We start from the raw sequence: 20,550 nt of genomic DNA on the forward strand, positions 1-20,550 counted from the left end.
AACATCCAAGCATCTCCATGGGAGCTTAACCGTGCTTAAGACACCGCTCCTCCCTCCCTCAAAGCCCGCGAATCTACACCGCTGCCATCCACTACTAAGCACGACACACCTTCCTCTGGCGTGCTCATGGCAGGTCGGTACCTGTATCTAAGATGCCTCTCCAGGCTACGCTGGGACGCTTGCGGGACAGTACTCAACAGTCGACCATCTCGTGGAATATTCTTGTCTGGCGTCGTGACCAAACGAGACCACACAACTAAGCACTGTACAACAAGCTGCCTGCGATGCGGTCTGCGCCTGGAACAAGAGCAGGACGCGAACTAGGACAAGAACAAACACAAATGCATATCTACTATGGGAGTGTGGCAGTTCACAAGACGACAAGAAGGAAATGCCCTGTTTGATACTACCGGTCAAAGTCGAAGTCGAGGTCGTCTATAATCATTAACTACCGAATATTTTTGTTCTGGTCCTGTCACACATTGCCTGCATCCTTGGTGTTTGTTCCAGTCTGAGGTCCGAGGTCCTCCTCGTCACTATCGCTGGCCAGGTCATAGGGCTCCGCGTCCAGGTGCCTCGATCGCTGGCTGGCTTCGAGATCGTCCAGTTCGTTGTCATCGTAGCCTCCGGTTTCCACATCCCGCCCCTTGGGCATGGATCCGTTGGCAACCGGCACGCTGAGATATCCTTGACCGCGGACTCGCCTTCTTCCTCTCCATACCCACCAGCCGAACAAGCCAGCCGCGATCAGCACGACCACCAATGCAGCCTCGCCGCTGCGATAATATGCCTTGAGCTCGGCCTCTCTGACCTTCTGTTTTTCGTCCTCAAGGGCGACCGTGCTGTTGGGATGACCTCCAACACTGGTTTCGCTGCCGGCCTTTTCACCATCGATCCGGCTGTCGGCGGGAGTGCCGCCAATGCTGGCGATATCGACCCCCATGAATCGATCAAGCATGTCTCGGCTTCGTCGTGGCCAGTCGAACGGTACCATGTGGCTGGCATTGTAGAACAAGACGTAGGTGAGGTTCCTCGCTTCTTGGTACAGTCCAGCCGGCTCACCTTCGAACTCCCAATCTCGCTTCGGTGCCCATACGCCCGGAGAAATTTCGAATCCGGTGCCTCCTAGCCATACCATGTTGTGGATGAAGTCTTCGGTTCCCAGGTGATTGCAAATCATATCTTTGGCACCGCTGAACAGCAACACAGGCACCCCAGCCTCGAGTATGCTGGGAAGTAGTTGCACACTGGGTTTGGAGTTTTTGGCTCGGAATGCCGCAGAAACCGCTCCCGAACATTCGGTCCAGCCAGTCCGTTTGTCGGAATTGATGTGCAGGGCGTCCAGGACGTTCTGTTGACGCAGATAAGGTGTCACTGTGTTCAGATCCGGAGGCCAGGCCATGCCACAAGACGGCCAGTTGTCTTGCAGTCGGATGTCGTACATGTTGTAACACTTGCCGTTCTTCTTCGAGACCTCCAAGACCATAGACAACACGGACTCACAGTCCATCACATCCACTTTCTCGGTGCCACCTGGCTTGCTCAGCTCGGCTAGACAGCGGGCGTGCATGGCCTCGACTCGTTGTGCCTCCGGAGTGCCGCCCTGGATAAGATTTTCCTGGTACGCGAATGGGAGGTAGGACTGGTATTGTTCCGATGGCGAGATCCATCCGTTTCCGATCAAGAGCCCTTTGACGTCCCACGTGTGCTTTCCTTGCGCGCTCGCTCTTTTGTTGCGCTCGAGGATGGCGTTCGTGATGTAGGGGATGTGCTGACCCGCGTAGGATTCGCCCGCGAAGTAGATGTCGTCGGCTTCGTACTGGGGGAATAGGGTAAACCACTTTTCCAGGAAGATGATGAATTGATCCGCCATGTCTTGCAGTTCGTGGAGATAACTGTCCGTGTTCACGTAACTGAACCCCGTGCCCACCGGATTGTCTACGAACAACAGGTTGGCAAACTCATCCCACGATCCCTCGTTATATCCGAGTTTTCCCCCCTCCAGGACTCGGTAAGGGCCCATCTCCATCATCGCTCCGTCCATGGAGCTGCAACCTGGGCCTCCATTCAGCCAGATTACTGTCCGCGGCCGGTTAGCAATATGTCGGTTCGCGTAGTGCCAGAAGAACAGATGCCCGTTATGCTCGGGCGTGATCTCAATATGACTGCAAAGTATCAGCAAAGGTGCCTCCTTGCTATTCGAATTCGGCTTACCCAGCATGCATCTTCAATAATGGACCATCGGGCTGCCCGGGAAGCGAATGTACAAAGTAATCGGCTGCTGTCTTTTCTGCACTCGTCGTGGACGCGCCCCATACCAGGGCAGTCAAAGCCCACAGCCATGACCTTGTCAGCCTCATTGTAGCGGGAATGTGTAGGTCGAGTCGACCGGCCGTGGTTGAAAAGGGAGGGCGATGGAAGAGGTGGAGGTTATTCGATTATCGCCGTGCTGACATTTCCGTCGGGCTGTCGAGGGGAGGGTCAGGGGCGGAGAATCAAATGCCAGAAAAGAATACAGCCCGCGAGAGGAGAGAAGGACAAAATAGATACAACGGTCGAGGACAAGGAGGAGAGAAAAGGGTGTCCGTCGACGAGCGCATGGACTGCTTTTGGGGTCTTGAGAGGACAGTTCGAGACGTGTCCCAGTAAGGCGTCTGGATGCCGAGATGCCCAGATACTGGTAGATGCCCAGATGGCCCCTGGACTTTTGGCAGCCGCCAGCTCTGTTAGCGGACACAATTGGACAGCTAGAGGACAGCTATACTACACTGAGAAGGTCTCATGCAGCTGGATACCAGGTAGATTCCGCTCTACTATATCACATACTGTAACTGCATTCACCGAGTAGTAACGTACTACCGGACCGGGTTCGGCAAGCCTCCCTCTTCCCCTGCGCCCTTTTGCCTCCACCTCCGCCTCCGCCTCGTCGACCTCGCTTCACATAGTATTAGTAGTACCATACTATTCCAACATCCCCGGCGTCCTCCCAACCCAGATCGACGCGTGGCGCGCGCTTCAGATCTGACTTCCTCCCAACGTCCATCCACCTTTATGAAACAGCGTCTGCCAGAAATCCATCCTCCCGGTATGCCCAAACAAAGGCGCCTCACATTCTGAGATCGGATTCTTCGAGATCCGGGATTGCTTGCCTCCAAAGTCCCATGCTGATTCTCTCCTGGGACCGCTTGCGTGATATTGGGGCACTGGTGTGGTTATGATATGGAGAAAAGGGGCCGTGCAGGATGACTCTTCGGGTCAGCTATCGGCGAGTCCGACCTCGAGATGAGTCAAAGGTCATTATAAGATGTCCAGGTCATCTAGGGAGTTACGATGAAGGCCCAGCGTGCAATCACTCTCCCAGCACCGGATGGTCCAGTCTGTCCAAGATGTAAGTTCCCTCGAGGCCGCTTCATGATGGTCACCATACCCGGGAAATGTGTCGGGGTGCCCTCCGAAAGCAACGGTCTTCAAGAATGAATTGTCCCAGATGAGTTGAGAGAGAGCCTCCCATCCATCCTCGAATCTGGTGCACCCTCGGTCATTGAATGGAGATCCTATTGTTCTATTCTGCCGCAGCCACGTGTGAATGGTGAGGTGCGGCAGAGCCGCTCAATGGCAGGCTATTCAGCCTCTCAATTCAACACACGGCTCCAATGGACAATACACCTTGGAACCACTGTGAAGTGAGGTTGGTCGTATACCGGAATCTACTTCAGATCTCCCCCAGCTGTTCTCTTCTCTTGTTGCATCTACAGCTTCGTTTCTCAAAATTCCATTCTACGTCCTGCATTCCCTCGTCTGCTCTCTTTCTGCTATTCCGCCGTCCCCAGTCTGCACTGTGAAATCAGCACAATGTCATCCGAGAGACTCAATCCCGCAGGCTCAATGCAGAATCAAAGTGTCATGTCTCTCATTCGTGAGACTGAAGGCGACGTCCAGGCTTGGTGTGCCAATAGGAGCCGTCAAGGTCCTAGAGACTGGGCTGCTGAGGGCATGAAAGACATCATCGATCAGGTCATCACGCCAGAGAATCGTGAGTGGTATTACGAGACGATGGCCAAACTCGACAAGCGCCGTCAACATGGTAAATTAACCACCGTCCTTGGATACGACGCCTGCTAATTCAGCTCAGATCAACAGAGCCTCAGTTGCACCGCTACGAGCTCTGGAACGAGTGGTCGGTCTTTCACAGCTAGTCGTGGTCATTCCAGAAACCCCAGCATTGAAGAGTATCTCAACAAGCCACTTCCTCCTCTGCCGCAGCAACCTTACTTTGAGTACATGTTTGCGGATGCTGGCGTTGAAGAAAAGAAGTCCAAGGATACAGTCACAGCACCTGTCCGGGTTGAAGAGGAGCTTCCACGCAAAGCTTTCACATCCGCGTCGACTTCGTCGGACTCGAGTCTCGGTCTGGACAGTGCTGAACTCGCTCAATTCGCATTTGCGCAGGCGGGTGTGGATATTTTGACCAGTGGTAACTTCTACCCTCGCCCTCTTCAATCGTCACTAACAACAAGATAGAAGCCGACAATCGCAGTGAAGCTCACGTCTCTGCTTGTGACGCCACGGTATACGGGGTACAGCAACCCTCATATCTCCCAGAAGGAGAGCCTATGCAATTTGAATTTACCCAGACTCGAGACCAGCCAAGATACAAAGGCATCATTGAGCCCAAGTCTCAGAAGTCGAAGTCGAAGGTCTCCTTGCGAAAATGTCAACCTTGCAATGCTGCCTCTCAGAGAAACATCACCGCTCCAGCTGTTCAGCCTCTGAGCCCAAATACGGTTCAGAAGTGTATGTTTTGCTCTACTACATGCAGTATTCTCATTCTGACAGTCCCTACCAGACAACAAGCGCGGTGCCCGAGACTCCTTCCTCACCAAATCAACCGTCAATGACAACAGAGATGGTGAGTATCCTTCGTACCCTTATCTTACCTACCCTGTCTAACCACCGCTCGCAGACTATGATGTCAAACTGCTTTCTACCAAGAAGGTCTGCGTCGAGGAGCAGCGCCACAGCCGTAATGTGCGAAGCATGCGAGCTTCGTCCGTCTACAGCAACATTACCGCGTCAAGCTCTTCGTACAGCGTGAACAGCATTGATGGTGATCTTGCTCTCCCCCCTCAGCGCAAACGTCTCACAAACGCCCCCACGGGCTACCCGGGCCAGTTCCCGAGCTACGAATCGAAGTTTCTTCACTGCCGTGGTACGTTTCCTTCATACCGGCTGCTGCTGTACACGTACCATCTATCGGTTTAGAACCCAACATTCTCATCTAACCCTGACCCCGGCTCTCGAACTCTTCAGCTGACTCTACATCTTATCTAGCTTCTGGCATCTCAAGCCCACGATTACACCTCACCTGCGGTGACCCATTACATCCCAACAACCAGTTCACACACACCAACTTCGTGGCCGACCCAACATGGCCGTCCAAGAACTACACGAAAGAAGACCTCGAGCGGTTCCCCATGCGCAATGCCGCCCTGTCCCACGCCTACCGTCTAACCGTCCGCGCTGCCAAGATCCTGACCCGCACCGAGTCTGAAGCAAACCTGCGTCGCGAAGTCCAACGCGAGTGTGCCTCTGCCCGCCTCGAGGGCGTCGCTGTCGGCCAGTACCGCTACTACCAAGGCCATATGAGCATGGAGGAGTACAAGGCCGCCAGAGTCTGTATCTGCTGGGACTCGTGCTGGTGTTCCAAGCTGTGCACCATCTACGGCGATGTCCTGTGCCCTTGCACGGATTGGATCGTGTTGAACAATCACTGACCCTGGTCGGACATGAACGAAGGTCGAGAGTCCGAGACTTGGTTACAGCTACGGCTGATGATGCAAGACAGGCTTAACTCAGTCATTCATGGCTTATGCTTATCACAACGACGATATGGTCCGAAAACAAATCAAAAGGGTAGCATTGCTGACTTTGTGAAACGAAAGTGACCAAAACAAAGGAAAAAAAGGACAGTCAGGGTGGTTTAGAGCTTGCGCATTGCTGATTTGTTCTCTCAACAAATCATACAGGAGAGGAAACGACCAGTGATTCATGGTTGACAGCGAATCTGCTACACCATCAAGGTGGCAGGAAGGGCTGAAGCCGAGATCGAAAAGAGCAGATTCAGTTGCAAATGCAAGTTCAATGTCATGCCTCACTTTTACGTTTGCGCACCTAATCCGCCTTCATCGTGTCTTCCAATTTCCTAGAATATGCGACGAGATCAGCCGGGTAATTTGGTACTTGCAATTGCATGATCGAGTAGTCTCGAATCGCAGGTGGTGGCTTGTGCATTAGGGCCTGTTCGGCACCGGCATTGAAATCGCCATGAGTGAGACCGCGTTTTTGCCAATTAAACTAGTCTGTGCTTGACGCCCAGCTCACGACTACTCGTGTCAGAAAGAAGGGAAGGCATTGCAAACGAAGCTTAGGAAAAAGAGGAAGAGAAACTCATGCTACTGGTTCAGCTCGGCTGTTATGGAATGGGATGGGATGTGATTCGCTCTGCTCTGCTCTGCTTGCACTAGAGATACAAGACCCCGTCCGATGCGTGAATACACCAATACCGCAAGCATCATGACTTCTGGCACCACGTGCATGGGAATTCAACTCGGAATTCCGACGACATAGACGGCAGTCTCCCGACAACACCATCTCGTATGCCAGCACAAGTCGGGTTGCGCGGTCTTGGGGTCTCGTCTCGATCAGTTTCTTGTTTTCTCAGTCACATCCCACAGCGCATTTGTATCTTCAAGCACTCTCCATTGAAGGAGGAGGGTTTTCAGCTAAGCCCGCCACCGAATCCTGCCAGCTCATTTCGTCGAAGTCAGTGTGCTTCGGCTCTCCCTTTCTCCCATGGACTTGCTGCAGTCGATCTTCCTGATAGTGTCACCCAGCAAGTCTTTTACCAGCGTCTCACAGTTGTCGTCCGGTGCGTGTCCAGAGCCAGACTTCCATGGTGTAGGTTGGTTGAACGACTGGTATGGGGTGATGGGATCAGTCCAACAGGCCCCGGAAGAGCGGGAACTTGTTCTGGCCTGCGAACATAACGATTAGTATTGAACAAAAGTTGTTTGCGATGATTGCAGGTCAAGGGAGAGCAGCTTACCAGGACTGACGGGAGTACTCTCAAGGTCACGACCGCGGCCAACCATTGACACGCTGTCTTCAGGACGAATTATGTCAACTTCATCCAGTTCACGCTGAAGCATTTCACCGGCCGAGTCTTGCGACGATGCAGCAGACGGACTCATGCCTCGACTGCCAGCTGTAACGAAGGTGGAGGGAGCACACGACATGATCGGCGAGAGTGGCTGCTGTCGTTTTGCAGGGAACGGAATGAAAGTACCTGGCTGAAGAGATTTTAGGTCGAAATCATCGTTGAGCGGTGCGCGACGCTTTGCAGAGCCAACTCGGGGTCCAAGTCCAGCTCCAACACCAATGCCGTTTCCACTTCCACTGGCACGAGCGGGCGGAGGAGACTTCTCAATGCTCGGCAGAGGTTTATCAGGAGAGTAGATGCTGCATTTAGCTGTCGCCTCGGTCACACTGGTAGCCTGTCGTGCTGCTGCACCGGTAGGCTTCTTGCCAGTGCTCTGGCGCTGTGCCTTTGGGGTGGCAGGATCTTTGGCCGACGCCTTGGTTGGGGTTTGCATGCTCGTCTTGACTCTCTTAGCAGAGCGCTTCACATTCGCGTCTGAATCCATTTCTAGATCATCCTCATGTTCTTCTTCTTTGGCACGAATGTCGTCAAGGGCAAAATCATCCTCACTGTCATCGCCAGAGCCTGGGGCCGAAACGTCATCGCCAAACATTGTGTTGTAGTCAATCTTCCGTCCTCGTGTCTGGCGTTTTGGGACAGTGGGCTCGACATCAGCTTCGTCCTTGACTGCGACATCAGACTCATTGTCTTTCCCTGCAATTGAGGCTGCCGACATGTCTTGACCAGAGACGGCTTTGGCCTTACGCTGGCGCGCGGCAGTGCCCTTGCTCGTAGTGGACTTCTTGGGTGCTGCTTTCGGACTCTGAACAGCACCTGCGCTGGCAGCAATTGAGGTTTCGATCTTTTCCTTGAGTCGGGCATAGCGCTTGGTGGCAGCTCCGACCGTCAATCCTGTCAACGCGGCGAGAGTGCTGTAATCGATCTATGCCAGCTTAGTCAACGCCCACTTCGCGCGGATATGTAGCGATGTTACCTTCGCATTGGTGGATTGCAGGCACTTGTACAGGAGAACATGGTTCTCGTCGATAGTGGTAGGAGCCATAGTGTGTCTGCAGATAGTCCTTGAAAGGAGCGTTGAGAGCGACGTCGAGTTTGTGATGTTCTGTTGAAACGGACAAGTTGAAGTAGAAGAGACAGCCGGGAGTAGGAAGCGCAGATGGTGTCGTGTACCTGGCCTGTGTTTGGAAGAGTACGTGAGATCTGGGTGACACCCCAGTAGCGTCAAGTCAAACTGATACGGATCGGCGCAAACACTTGATGTTTGGCGGGCCAAATACACGGTGGTACTGGTCCAGTAGCTTCCGGACAGGGGAAGGTATCGCAAGGGTTGACGAGTATTCTCATGTCTTCATCTCGACATCATTCATGTGGTCGTGGCTGAGCTTCTTGGTGCCACCTTTGGTTTTCGTGAGGGCTTCCACCAAGACCTCTTTGATCACAGTTTGTGCCCCCCGCGCAGCAGCCACAGCGCTATCCAGCATTTCATCGAAACTGATGCCCGCGTTGGCCCCCTGAGTTGATGAGGAGCCATTGGTCCAGACTTCCACAAGCTCATCGCGTGACGGCAGGTAGCCCACAAGACAACTTGCTAGGATTGCTTCGTGCTCGATAGAGGCGGGGTCCAGAATTCGGAGTGGCTTTTCAGGACCTGCGACGATGGCGCCCACCCCTGCTGCTAACAAGTCCAGACAATCCACCCTCGCGTCTGCAAGTGCTGCCATAGAAACATTAATGCAACCCGCCAGCATATTGACCAAGCCAACTCCCACAATCCGATCCCCGTCGATCTGATCATCCTCGCCTTCCAGCACCGTGACTGCAATATCAATCGCACTTTTCGGCCATCTGTCAGGTATGATGACACCCTTTAGAGCGTTCTCTAGGTGCATCCCAATATCTCTTTCTGTGCTGTCGCGGACATAGCCCTGGCGATTACGGGTCGCGAAAGGAGCAAACTTCACAGACGCAGATAGTTGAAGGTTTGGTGAAAAAGAAGCAGTCCGGGGGAGGGGCTTCGGTCCGTGAACTGAGCAAGACAACTTGATTGTGGAGGAAGTGTTTAGCACAGTCGATCTTGATCTTGGAGGACTCTCAAGTTCGAGGTATGCTGAGCCAGTCGCAGAAGGCACTACCCCAGTTTGCAGAACTGTACCACATCAGTCTAGTCCGCACGTTGGGAGGTTTGCATCATACAGATCTTGCGTAGTTCATTAGGCTTCCTTGATCGGTACTGCGGTGATATCGCGGAGCCAGTAGAGGGCGTAAAGACTGGCGGGCTGGTTGTGCCAGCGGGCCCATTGAGACGACGTCTATCACTCATGACATTGCAGTCGCGTCGCTGTTGGAAATGAGTGAACGTCCAACAAAAATTTGGACTGAGATGAATGAGAAAGTAAGTAAAACGACAAGCCTGCGTTCACAGGCCCGCGTTTAAAGGACTTGGATGTCCATCTAAAAATCATGCCAAGCGGAAGTAAATACAAGGTGAGCTAACTATCTTCGGGGTGAAGTTCACGCCGCCCTATGCTCAGGTTGATGCTAGTTATTCATCTTATACTCCTCCGTAGCATAGGACGAGGCTGAGTTCTCCGTACTGCGAAACATAACTCTGCTTAAGCATGTGCTGAACATCTCACTTCTTGCCGCGTGGTCAATCTTCCCTAACACACGTCGTTCACTAAAGATGTACTTGACGGGATAGCTTGTTCCGGACGACAAGTTTTAATTGAAATGTCACAGCACAGATTACCAACTTTCACTGCATTGCTCGGATGAAACACCATCATCTGGCAGGTAGTCTTCTCTCACGCTTTCATGATCTGGAACATACCATACACCCCCAAACTTTCTTGGTCAAGGCGACCTCAGCGGATAATTCCAGATGGACATGGGGATTGAAATCGTGGCTCCGGCTGCATGACGGACGCATGGAAGATTTGAATAGCAAAACCTTGCTCAAGAAAAGGTAGGCAGACAACCCCGCCGGGAAGGTCTTCCCTTTCCTTTATATGGCCATCCTCTTCTGCTTCTTTACCCGTTGCCTTTGTTCGTGTTATGGAGAATCGCTTGTGGCATCCGTCGAGGTGCGTCCACTCGCTTCTGCTGTTTTTCTCTTTAGCAGCCTTGCCTTATTCATGTCAATATGTTCTGCTGGAAGATTACACTTCTGCCGACGAGGGAGTATCAGTGTCCGATGTATCGCCTGGAACCTGGTCCTCTGGATACACGGAATCGGGGTCACCTGGCAGATTGGCAGCCAGCTTTTCGGCAAGGACTGGTTCTAGCCAACCTGCTTCAGCTGTCACGGATACTCCACCAACCTCACAACCTTGGGTGGCCAGTTATACGGATGCTGCCAACACCGTGGCCATCGTAACAAGTACGACAGTTATCATCAGTGTAGCAGTTATAGCTCTCACCTCATCTCTCTTGGGGTCCTCCGAGTGGTAGAACTCCAGAGCTACAGAGCTACAGAACAGGACTTGCCTTCTCAATAGATCTGATGCAGGCTGAGCAAATGCGCTTCTACTGTGGAAGCAGAGTCGACACGGGCAATACCTACCTCAACCATCCGCCTATCGGTGATAAATGCGACTGATTTTCCGTCCTTTCCCTCTTTCCCTCCCTCCCACATAGGCTGTTTCATGTGTACTACTAGTACGTGACGTATACCGACCGATGTATACAGAGAACCTAGGGTAGGAAAGCAGCCTTTGTACCACTGCGTCCGCCACCACTGTACCATTATCTACTTAGTACTCCTACAAAAGAACGAAAAGGTACCAAATACAGCTGAGGCCTTAGCTGCACCTTCCCCTGGCCAAGCATTGGCCTACGTATACCTAAACCAATCAGGCCGAGGTCTACAGTACTCTGGGGTCTGGGGAAGCGAACGGACATGGGGAAGGTGAGTGAAGCTGAGGGAGTTCAGGTCCGCTGCCAGTACGTAACGCGGGAGTACCTCACATTCCGTCCGAAGAGCCAAGACTGAGCAGCCTGATGTTCCACCCCTCAGGTCGTACAAAAGAACAAGTCGACTTCCAACAAGTCCCTAGAAAATCAATGCCTGAGGGTTGAGGATGAGTGCCCAATCTCAGTTTGGGCTATAAAGCCAGCCCTTGATCCACCCAGATTCAGTGGAAGGTAGGTAGGCAGCGAGACTACTCGCAATCTATTGTCTCCAAGATCATTTACCATCGATCGCGACATGTTGTTTACCTATAGTTTGTTCGAGACTTTCTTCCTCCTCCACCTCCTTATCCGCACAGGCAATACATCCAATACTCTCTTCTTTGGCCTTTCTGAAGTTGACGGTCCCTGTACAGGTGCCAAGGGAGCTCGTGGTGTATGCATACCCACCTCGAAATGTACTCAGGGAGGGGGAAGCTTCGTGTCCGATAAATGCCCAGGCACACCCGAGGATATCAAATGCTGCACCAAGACGGCCTGTGGAACAGACAACAAAGGAAACTGCCGCTTCACGTCCTCCTGCAGCTCTGGCAATACCGAGAACAATAAGTGTCCTGGACCTGACGACTTCAAATGCTGCATGCCAGGCGAGGGAGGCGGATACCCTGCCCCAACGATCCCCAGTACCGGCAGCGGGTGCAAAAAGGTGGCTATTGATGGCGCCAAAGCAATCGTTGATGCATTCCCAGGTAAAATCAAGTCCATCGGGTGTATCAGGAAGTGCGACGATTCTAGTTCGAGCGATCACTGTACTGGGATGGCAACGGATATGATGGTTGCGGACGGCGGGGTGAGTGTGTCCTGTCCCATCCAGATCTTAATCCTTCATCCCAGGAGTATTGCCCTTACTGGGTTGTGTCTAAAAGGCATCCCGCGCATTCGTGAAGCCAGAGAAATGTTCTTGATAACTTGAAGTGGAAAGCAACTGACCCACAGCTTGCTCGGCGTTGTATAGGTCAAGACTACCGCAGGCGAGCCGATTGCTGAATGGGTCATGAACCACGCCAAAGACCACTCCGTCAGCTATGTTATGTGGGGACAGAGGATCTGGAATGTCGGTAGAGACTCTGTTCAGCCTTGGTCGCAGTGGAGGTATCAGTCCTGCACGGTCATCAAGAATTGTGAACATGGTGATCGAGGAGACAATACCGCTAATCATTGGTAAGCTCTGTAATCAGTTCAACCTACTCGACCTGCTAACAAGCCAAAGGGATCACGTCCACGTTAGTTATAAGTAGCCACGTTCGAAGGGGAAAAATGCATCTTGTTTGAGTACGAGGGGCTGCAGCAGAGCCAACATTGGGATACCTCGCTTCGTAATGTATTATCAGACGACTTCGGCATTACCATCAGCTAGCAGAGCGGCTTGTTCCAGAGCCTTCCGCTTGATCATTCGGTATCAGGTAGATCTGGAGGCACCAGAGCAGTATTTGAGGTTGACGAGGTCGCAAGATTGCAGGGAGATGAAGTTAAATTGCACATCACGTGAGATGATGCCAAGACTCGCGATGTCTTGCCGTTGGATAAAATAATCTCAACTTCAGCTGCACGACTGTCAGTTGAGATTTTACATGCTCTGTCGTCCATCCTACAATTCCATCTTGCTACTTCATGAAACACGCGACACGAGCTCAGTAGGATATGCCAACGGTCATTGAGCAGTAGAGCTTCTTTCTGGTACGTATTCCCATGCTCCTTCGCTGCACGATCATGCATCTTTCTCCTATGATGAAAACACACCTACACAAGTTCCGGCGATGCTTCATGAGCCATTTGAACTAACATGCACTACCATCTGACTACACCTCTGCCAAATCCTACTTATCACCTTCTACCACATCTCAGGAGAGGCATGACTGACTTTGGGAAACAGACGTAGAAACGAGGGCTAATGGTTTCGCTCGGGAGGTGCTACTGATGACATGGTAAGCATCCCATCATTTTCTATTCCTCCCAGGCACACATGTTGTTCATATCATACCCACGCGAGACTTTGTATGATGATCAAAGGTTTTTAATTTAACAGTTCTGCTTCTGAATTATATTGAAGAAACCGTTACCAGCTTACCAATGTCTGATTTTGTCTCTCTTACACATGTCGTCCAACTTGGACGACCGATCCATTCAATAGCGTCATCCGCGTTTCGAACGAGATTTTCATGCGTGCTGACATATGTACTCTTCACAGACAGGACAGAAAACTACCCCCTTCCATGACTCCAACAGCAGCAGCAGCAGCGGCGGCGGCGACAGGTACATTGTAATTCTATGAGTAAGTCTCTCCTCGCCCTCAAGGTCACACTGCAAATCGCACCTCCCCAATCTTTATGATGACACCTAGTCTATCCATTCTCCGAGTTCGCTGTCATGGCGACGCCCATCTAACGAAACATATCCCTCTCGTCTTGGGGTTTCGCTTTAGTACCAGACTTCCTCTCTTGTTCATCCACTCTCCCTGATACCGGACCTGCGTTTCTCACCCTTCCCGCCTTCGGGCGGTTAGGCAGAGATGTAGGGATGATTGGTTGTGGAGCTGCCTGGCCGGATTTGAGGGGAATTCTGGGAACTGGCAAACCCCATCAAGGCCAGAGGGGTCGTTTTGTTCTTGCTACCTGACTGAGCGTGCTTGTCATGGCTTCGTTATGGAGCCACGATATGGTGCATCGGTCATGGTAGGGATGGGACTGAGGTATTTCGGCTTATCTGACCTTGCTTCTTCTTCTGCTTCTGCTGTTCACTCTTGTCACCTGCAACGGCTGATATTCACTGTTGACTGGATGAAGTGACTAACGGTGCGAGTAGGCTTGGTCATATGCAGGCATTCGTGCGGCGCCGTTCCTTCGTAACAAATAACAGATTCGATAGATTGATCCAGGGTGGCCTCTGTTCATTCCATGACATACTAGAAGGGTTTCCAATCTGCATATTTACAATCGTGAACTCATGACCCGCTCATTTCTATTCGTCGTCATAAAAGTCGCCAATACCAGTTCCAGTTTCATCTTTTCCCTCGTCTTGTCTCCCGGCCAGGCTATCGAGCTTCATGATCAGTCTGTCTACGCTTCTCGCCTGCCAGGGTACGAACTTGGTCCCGCCCAATCCAAGAGTGCTCGCTTTCTCGATGACAGTGTTCGTGGCCAGGCCACTTCGCTTCTCCTTCTCTATTTCCCGGATGAGCTGCACAAGTTCAAGAAGAGTGGCCTCGATGGCATCTCTAGTACGATCCATCTCCGCCAGAACCTCCTGCTCATCCTGGGCGTGATTCGCGAAAGCGTCCAACACACCTTCATCTTCCTGCAGATCCAGGCTTTCCCACACTGTCTGCAGGCGAGAGAAAAGAGCAATCAAGTGATCGATTCGGCTGAGCAGGCTCTGCAGCGCGCCCGTGAAGTTGTCGTCGGTGAAGAAGAGCGCTTCACTCAGAGCCTGCAAATACAAATGGTGTGCTTCTGCCAGGGCTCGAGGGTCGTTGAGACCGTGACGGCGAGTAGAGTCTGTTATGTTGTCTCCCATATACGACAGGCCGGTGGTTTTACTCAAACCTGCAGATGATGCCGTGCCGGGTCTTGAGGACCTCGTGGACGATGATGATGTTCCTGTATCGTCGCCTTCAATCCATTTTTCGAAACGTGTCCAGCTGCACTGTATCACCTCACCCTGAAGGTATGCTTGCAGCTCGTTGATCATGAACAGCGCTTTGCTAGCACATGTCCAGTGGCGTCTTGTCCTTGCAGTTCTCTCTGCATTGCGCAGTCTTCTCTTCGCAGTACTGGCTTGCCCGGTTCGTGAGAATGATCTCGGCGGAGCGACGGGGGCAGGATAACATCGTCGATGGTATGAAAGCTTCCAGAGTTCGGATAAATGAAGACCAGCTCGACGTATAGAGAGTAAATATGCATTTAAGACTGCATACATCTGAGCATCTTGGGCCGACAGGAAAATATGTAGAGGGGACGACGGCGGAATCGTAATACAGAGACTTGTTGGCGTAGGCAGTAGCGTTGAGATCAACCGCGAGCGATGGGGAGTTTCCGCCGCAGGTCGGAGAGACAACAACCTTTTCGCTAGGCTCCAAATATCGTAATCGAGGTCGTCGTCAGCTTGTAGTGCGGCGAGGTCTGACATGGCTTTGTTGAGAATGCCGTTGAGTTCAACATCCTGCATGGACAGATCATCCAATTTACCTGTCTTTCTTACAGGACGAGCCACAGTTCGGCTCTGGCGGTTGCTGACGCGCTCATCCGCATGCGCCACCAGAGACACTGCAAATTCACCATGGTCAAGAAGCATATAGCGTAGTATGACCTGAAGGAGCTGCATAACCATAGTTCGAGGAAGGATTTGTGAAAGCGCATTTTCGGAGATCGATTGATGTATAGAGCTCAACACATTCTCGAACAGCAGTGGATCGAGAGGATAGCTCAGTGATTGAAGCACTCTAGCATGAATGGGCATCAGAAGCAACGACGGATCCTCGGAAGATTGGAGACTGCCTGTCGCCGATAGATTCTGAGACCTCAATTGATTGAGTGCGCTTCCTGCAGAGAGTAGGGCACGTGCGGCCCCTGGATTGACGAACGGTGGCGTCAGCGCTGGATCGATGGAGAAGGCATTCATTGTCGAAGATGATGTAGGATTCGCAGTTATGCAGAAGTCCTCCACGCCATAAGCCGGCACCTTTCCAGAAAGAATCCACAGCGAAGCTGTCCGCATCCAAGTCCTCTGCGCAACCTCCAAAAGAGCGACAGCCATATCTTCAATGTCTGCATAGCCCGTACGTGTTTCTCTCTCCAGGAAAGCAAGGAGGGCGGCCCCAGAGGCTGCTCGCGTTCTATTACCACGTCTGGAGGCCGGTTCGAGACGTTGTACCACGGACCATAGCCATTCCAATCGTCTCGCCCAAGGTGCGAACTCGGCAACGACTGTGCTCAAAGGAACAATATCGTACGCGCCAACGAATCCCGCATCCTTCTTGAGCATTAAAGCCTCAACCTTCAGAATCTCTTCCATGAATCTGCCTAGGTGTGCATCAATTATCGAAGAACCCACTGCTCTACAAACCATGGAGGGGTTTGTAGCAGACCGAGCAGCTCCATCCCGGATCTTGATATGTAAATCGTGCAGGTGACCCAACGTGTCTAGCATAGCCCGTTCTGGCGGTGAGACATATTGGTTGAAGCTCCGTGCCTCTGCTGCCTCTGCATTGTCGGGTTCTCTTTCTTGGTTCCAGATAGGGGACTGGAGCCCGGATAATGAAAGGAGTATTTCATGCAGCATCTCGTTGACCGGGTCGAGGGAATTACCCGTACGCGGGGCTGAGGATCGTGACGGAGGTCAAAAGAATGTGTGGACTCGTGTGCAGGTTGGCACCAAAGAATCAATCGTCCAAAGAGTTCAAAGCGACACATTGAGAGGACTGCAAGCCCATTGTGGAATTCTCGAGCTGAGTCGCAGTCAACGCGTGCTGGGAAGTGGGCGCGGTGAGTGATCGTGATACGGTGACCTACCTTGTAAGGATGGATGGACAGCCTACGGCAAGTGATTGCTCATGAGCACTATTGACCGTATAACGAGTGGCTGCCACTCTTTGTCTGATCCAAGAACTCTATAAGACGAGACATATTGTGTACATTGGTTTGGCGGCTGGTGGGACATGAGGGCGTCGCAGCAGCAGCAGAGCGTGCTCGGTTCTGCCCGCCAACGTTTGAGAAGGCAAGTCTGCCGAAGCAGTGCCGCCTGCGGTGCCTGCGGTGCCTGCGCTTTATTAATTGTGGTGCTGTATATTGCATCACTCCTCGCCTCTTCCACCGCAAGAGACGTTGTTCTGTAATCTACTACTAAACGTATCTTACTACAGTTGCGTTTCGCGAACCTTCCTGACTAATAGTCAAGTCGCTACCTAGTAGTAGCAAACAACTGCCTGCGCCTTCAAGGAGATTTTAATCAGGCTTACGCTCTGACAACTTTGTTTCTTCTGTCATTCCTTCCAAACCCGCACGTTCACAAACACAGTCGTCCAACCTTTGAGCATCTCCTCTGAAGCAGCCGTTTGCTCTTCGTATCCTTTCCCACCACACTCTGGGTCTTGCTTGAGGCAAGGCCACTGTCATCATTTCACCCCACGCGGACGTTCCAGATACCATAAAGGCCGGTAGTAAGAGAAAGGCTTCTGCTGAGGACCTCTCCCGGCCAGAAAAGAAAATCATGACAGATTCCGTGATGGAGGTCGACAATCCTGGGGCGGCTATTCAGCAGCTCCAGAATGGCGAGATTGATGAATCCCTTTACAGCCGACAGCTATACGTTCTGGGTCATGAGGCAATGAAGCGTATGGGCTCGTCGAATGTCCTTGTGGTTGGTCTTAAAGGCCTGGGTGTCGAGATCGCAAAGAACATTGCCCTGGCCGGCGTGAAGTCATTGACTTTGTTCGATCCTAATCCCGTAGCAATTGCCGACCTGTCTTCTCAGTTCTTTCTGCGCCCTGAAGACGTTGGCAAGCCACGAGCAGAAGTCACTGGACCTCGAGTCGCCGAGTTAAACTCCTACGTCCCCGTCTCGGTCCTCAAATCCCAAACATTGACCGAAGACCTGAGTCAACTGAAACAATTCCAAGCAGTGGTCCTGACGAACACACCTCTGAAGGACCAAGTGGCAATCGCGGACTTCTGTCACCAAAATGGCATCTACCTAACGATCACTGATACCTTCGGCCTTTTCGGCTACCTCTTTAACGACTTCGGAAACAACTTCACCGTTGGCGACGTTACAGGAGAAAACCCCATCAGCGGCATCATCGCCGACATTGACGAGACTGGCCTTGTGTCTGCTTTGGATGAAACACGACATGGACTGGAAGATGGTGACTATGTTGAGTTCGCCGAAGTTCGGGGGATGGAAGGCCTCAATGGCGCTCCGCCTCGCAAGATTACCGTCAAAGGGCCATACTCTTTCTCCATCGGAGATGTCTCAGGGCTGGGCAAATATGAAGGAGGCGGTCTCTTCTCTCAAGTCAAAATGCCCAAAGTCCTACAATTCCAGCCTCTCTCTGAGCAGCTCAAGAAGCCAGAATTCTTGATCTCTGATTTCGCCAAGTTTGATCGACCCGCGCAGCTTCACTTCGGGGTTCAAGCTCTTCACGCATTTGCGGAGGCTCACAAGGGTGCACTTCCAAGACCTCACAATGACGAGGATGCTACAGAAGTACTGGAACTCACGAAGAAGTTGGCCGGAGACAGTGGGGAAGAGGTCGATGTCAGCGACAAGTTGATCACTGAGCTGAGTTATCAAGCGCAGGGTGATATTAGTCCAATGGCAGCATTCTTTGGTGGTCTTGCAGCGCAGGAGGTTTTGAAGGCGGTATCAGGAAAGTTCACACCAGTTGCCCAATGGCTCTATTTCGATTCCCTCGAGTCGTTACCAGCATCTGTGCCTCGTAATGAGGAGCTTTGCAAGCCGACCGGATCCCGATATGATGGGCAGATCGTCGTGTTTGGAAAGGAATTCCAAGAGAAGATCTCAAATATCAAGAACTTCTTGGTGGGTTCTGGTGCCATCGGTTGTGAAATGCTCAAAAACTACGCCATGATTGGCCTGGGCACAGGGCCCAATGGTCACATCACAGTCACGGATAACGACTCGATAGAGAAAAGCAACCTGAATCGGCAATTCTTATTCAGATCCAAGGATGTCGGAAAGCAAAAGAGCGAGGTTGCTGCCGCCGCAGTTCAGGCCATGAATCCCGATCTGAAGGGCAAAATCACCCCCATGACGGATCGCATCGGACCGGACAGCGAAGACATTTTCAACGAAGAGTTCTGGAATGGACTTGATGTCGTCACCAACGCCCTGGACAATGTCGAGGCGCGAACATATGTCGATCGTCGATGTGTCTTCTTCATGAAGCCGCTCTTGGAGAGCGGAACTTTAGGCACCAAGGGAAACACCCAAGTCATCCTTCCACGTCTGACAGAGTCATACTCCAGCTCTCAGGATCCGCCGGAGCAGTCCTTCCCGATGTGTACACTTCGAAGCTTTCCCAACAAAATCGAACATACCATTGCTTGGGCGCGTGATCTCTTCCAGTCCTATTTTGTTGGACCCCCAGAAACGGTCAACTTGTACCTCACTCAACCGGACTACATCAACAGTACTCTACGTCAGCAAGGAAATGAGAAGATGATCTTGGAAACCCTTAGGGATTTCCTGGTAACGGACAAGCCGGCGGATTTCAATGACTGCATTGCTTGGGCGCGCATGCAATTCGAGAAGCAGTATCACAACGCAATTGAGCAGTTGCTGTACAACTTCCCCAAGGACTCCAAGACGTCGAGTGGTGCCGATTTCTGGTCGGGCCCGAAACGTGCTCCGACCCCTCTCAACTTCGATCCTAAGGATCCCACACATATGGGATTCATTGTTGCGGCTGCCCATCTCCATGCATACAATTATGGCATCCAGGCACCTAAGCTTAGTCATGAAGACTATGTGAAGGTGCTTGATAGCATGATCATCCCTGAGTTCCGGCCCGATGCAAATGTAAGGATTCAGGCCGATGAGAATGAACCGGACCCGAACGCAGCAGCCAAGTCAGTCTCCGATGATGAGGACGAGTTGAACAAGATCATCTCCCAACTGCCATCGCCGAAGTCTCTTCCGACTTTCCGTTTGAACGTGGTGGAATTCGAGAAGGACGATGACACCAACCATCACATCGATTTCATTACGGCGGCAAGCAATCTCCGTGCCTTGAATTACAACATCCCTCTCGCCGACCGCCACAAGACCAAGTTCATCGCCGGAAAGATCATTCCTGCCATCGCCACGACCACTGCTCTAGTCACCGGACTGGTCATTCTTGAACTGTACAAGGTCATTGACGGGAAGACCGATCTTGAACAATACAAGAACGGGTTCGTCAACCTGGCCTTGCCATTCTTCGGCTTCAGTGAACCGATTGCGAGTCCCAAGGGCACATACAAGGGCAAAGATGGCGAGGTCACGATCGACAAGCTATGGGATCGATTTGAGATTGATGATGTTACATTGACCGAGTTCCTGAAACACTTCGAAGACCTTGGTTTGACCGTAACCATGGTCAGCTCGGGAGTGAGCTTGTTGTATGCCAGCTTCTATCCGCCAAGCAAGACCAAGGATCGGATGCCTCTCAAGATGAGCAAGCTCCTTGAGACCATCAGTCGCAAGCCCATCCCGGAGCACCAGAAGAATATCATCTTCGAGATCACTGCCGAGGACACGACTGAAGAAGACGTCGAGATCCCCTATGTCATGGTGAAATACAAGAAGTAGATGCATCAGCTTGTACCTGCAAAGGAGGACTCGGCGTGTCTGGCAGGGTTTCATAT

At 52.0% G+C, this 20,550-nt stretch overlaps 7 protein-coding genes across 7 annotated transcripts; 3 read left to right on the forward strand and 4 right to left on the reverse strand.

The window, feature by feature from the left end:
• Positions 1-475: 475 nt before the first annotated feature.
• Positions 476-2,360, reverse strand: A1O1_08996 (carboxypeptidase D; the record flags this gene model as incomplete). The annotated part of the gene is made up of 2 exons (XM_007729853.1): positions 476-2,165; positions 2,215-2,360. 2 exons carry the CDS (start codon positions 2,358-2,360, stop codon positions 476-478), a joined length of 1,836 nt encoding a protein of 611 aa, XP_007728043.1.
• A 1,492-nt stretch (positions 2,361-3,852) lies between these two features.
• A1O1_08997 (uncharacterized protein) lies at positions 3,853-5,774 on the forward strand (the record flags this gene model as incomplete). Its single annotated transcript, XM_007729854.1, has 6 exons — positions 3,853-4,084; positions 4,133-4,474; positions 4,522-4,794; positions 4,847-4,909; positions 4,964-5,209; positions 5,332-5,774. The coding sequence occupies 6 exons, from the start codon at positions 3,853-3,855 to the stop codon at positions 5,772-5,774; spliced, it is 1,599 nt and encodes a 532-aa protein (XP_007728044.1).
• Positions 5,775-6,993: 1,219 nt separating this feature from the next.
• Positions 6,994-8,261, reverse strand: A1O1_08998 (uncharacterized protein; the record flags this gene model as incomplete). The annotated part of the gene is made up of 3 exons (XM_007729855.1): positions 6,994-7,034; positions 7,106-8,141; positions 8,193-8,261. The coding sequence occupies 3 exons, from the start codon at positions 8,259-8,261 to the stop codon at positions 6,994-6,996; spliced, it is 1,146 nt and encodes a 381-aa protein (XP_007728045.1).
• Positions 8,262-8,559: 298 nt separating this feature from the next.
• Positions 8,560-9,539, reverse strand: A1O1_08999 (uncharacterized protein; the record flags this gene model as incomplete). The annotated part of the gene is made up of 2 exons (XM_007729856.1): positions 8,560-9,365; positions 9,413-9,539. The coding sequence occupies 2 exons, from the start codon at positions 9,537-9,539 to the stop codon at positions 8,560-8,562; spliced, it is 933 nt and encodes a 310-aa protein (XP_007728046.1).
• A 1,986-nt stretch (positions 9,540-11,525) lies between these two features.
• On the forward strand, positions 11,526-12,353 carry A1O1_09000 (uncharacterized protein; the record flags this gene model as incomplete). The annotated part of the gene is made up of 2 exons (XM_007729857.1): positions 11,526-11,978; positions 12,144-12,353. Exons 1-2 carry the CDS (start codon positions 11,769-11,771, stop codon positions 12,351-12,353), a joined length of 420 nt encoding a protein of 139 aa, XP_007728047.1. The 5' UTR covers positions 11,526-11,768.
• A 1,793-nt stretch (positions 12,354-14,146) lies between these two features.
• A1O1_09001 (uncharacterized protein) lies at positions 14,147-16,465 on the reverse strand (the record flags this gene model as incomplete). The annotated part of the gene is made up of 1 exon (XM_007729858.1): positions 14,147-16,465. One exon carries the CDS (start codon positions 16,463-16,465, stop codon positions 14,147-14,149), a length of 2,319 nt encoding a protein of 772 aa, XP_007728048.1.
• A 927-nt stretch (positions 16,466-17,392) lies between these two features.
• On the forward strand, positions 17,393-20,494 carry A1O1_09002 (ubiquitin-activating enzyme E1 1; the record flags this gene model as incomplete). Its single annotated transcript, XM_007729859.1, has 1 exon — positions 17,393-20,494. One exon carries the CDS (start codon positions 17,393-17,395, stop codon positions 20,492-20,494), a length of 3,102 nt encoding a protein of 1,033 aa, XP_007728049.1.
• Positions 20,495-20,550: the final 56 nt, after the last annotated feature.

The sequence above is a fragment of the Capronia coronata genome, assembly GCF_000585585.1.
Source record: "Capronia coronata CBS 617.96 chromosome Unknown acBCG-supercont1.11, whole genome shotgun sequence".
In the NCBI taxonomy this organism is placed as follows: Eukaryota; Fungi; Ascomycota; class Eurotiomycetes; order Chaetothyriales; family Herpotrichiellaceae; genus Capronia; species Capronia coronata.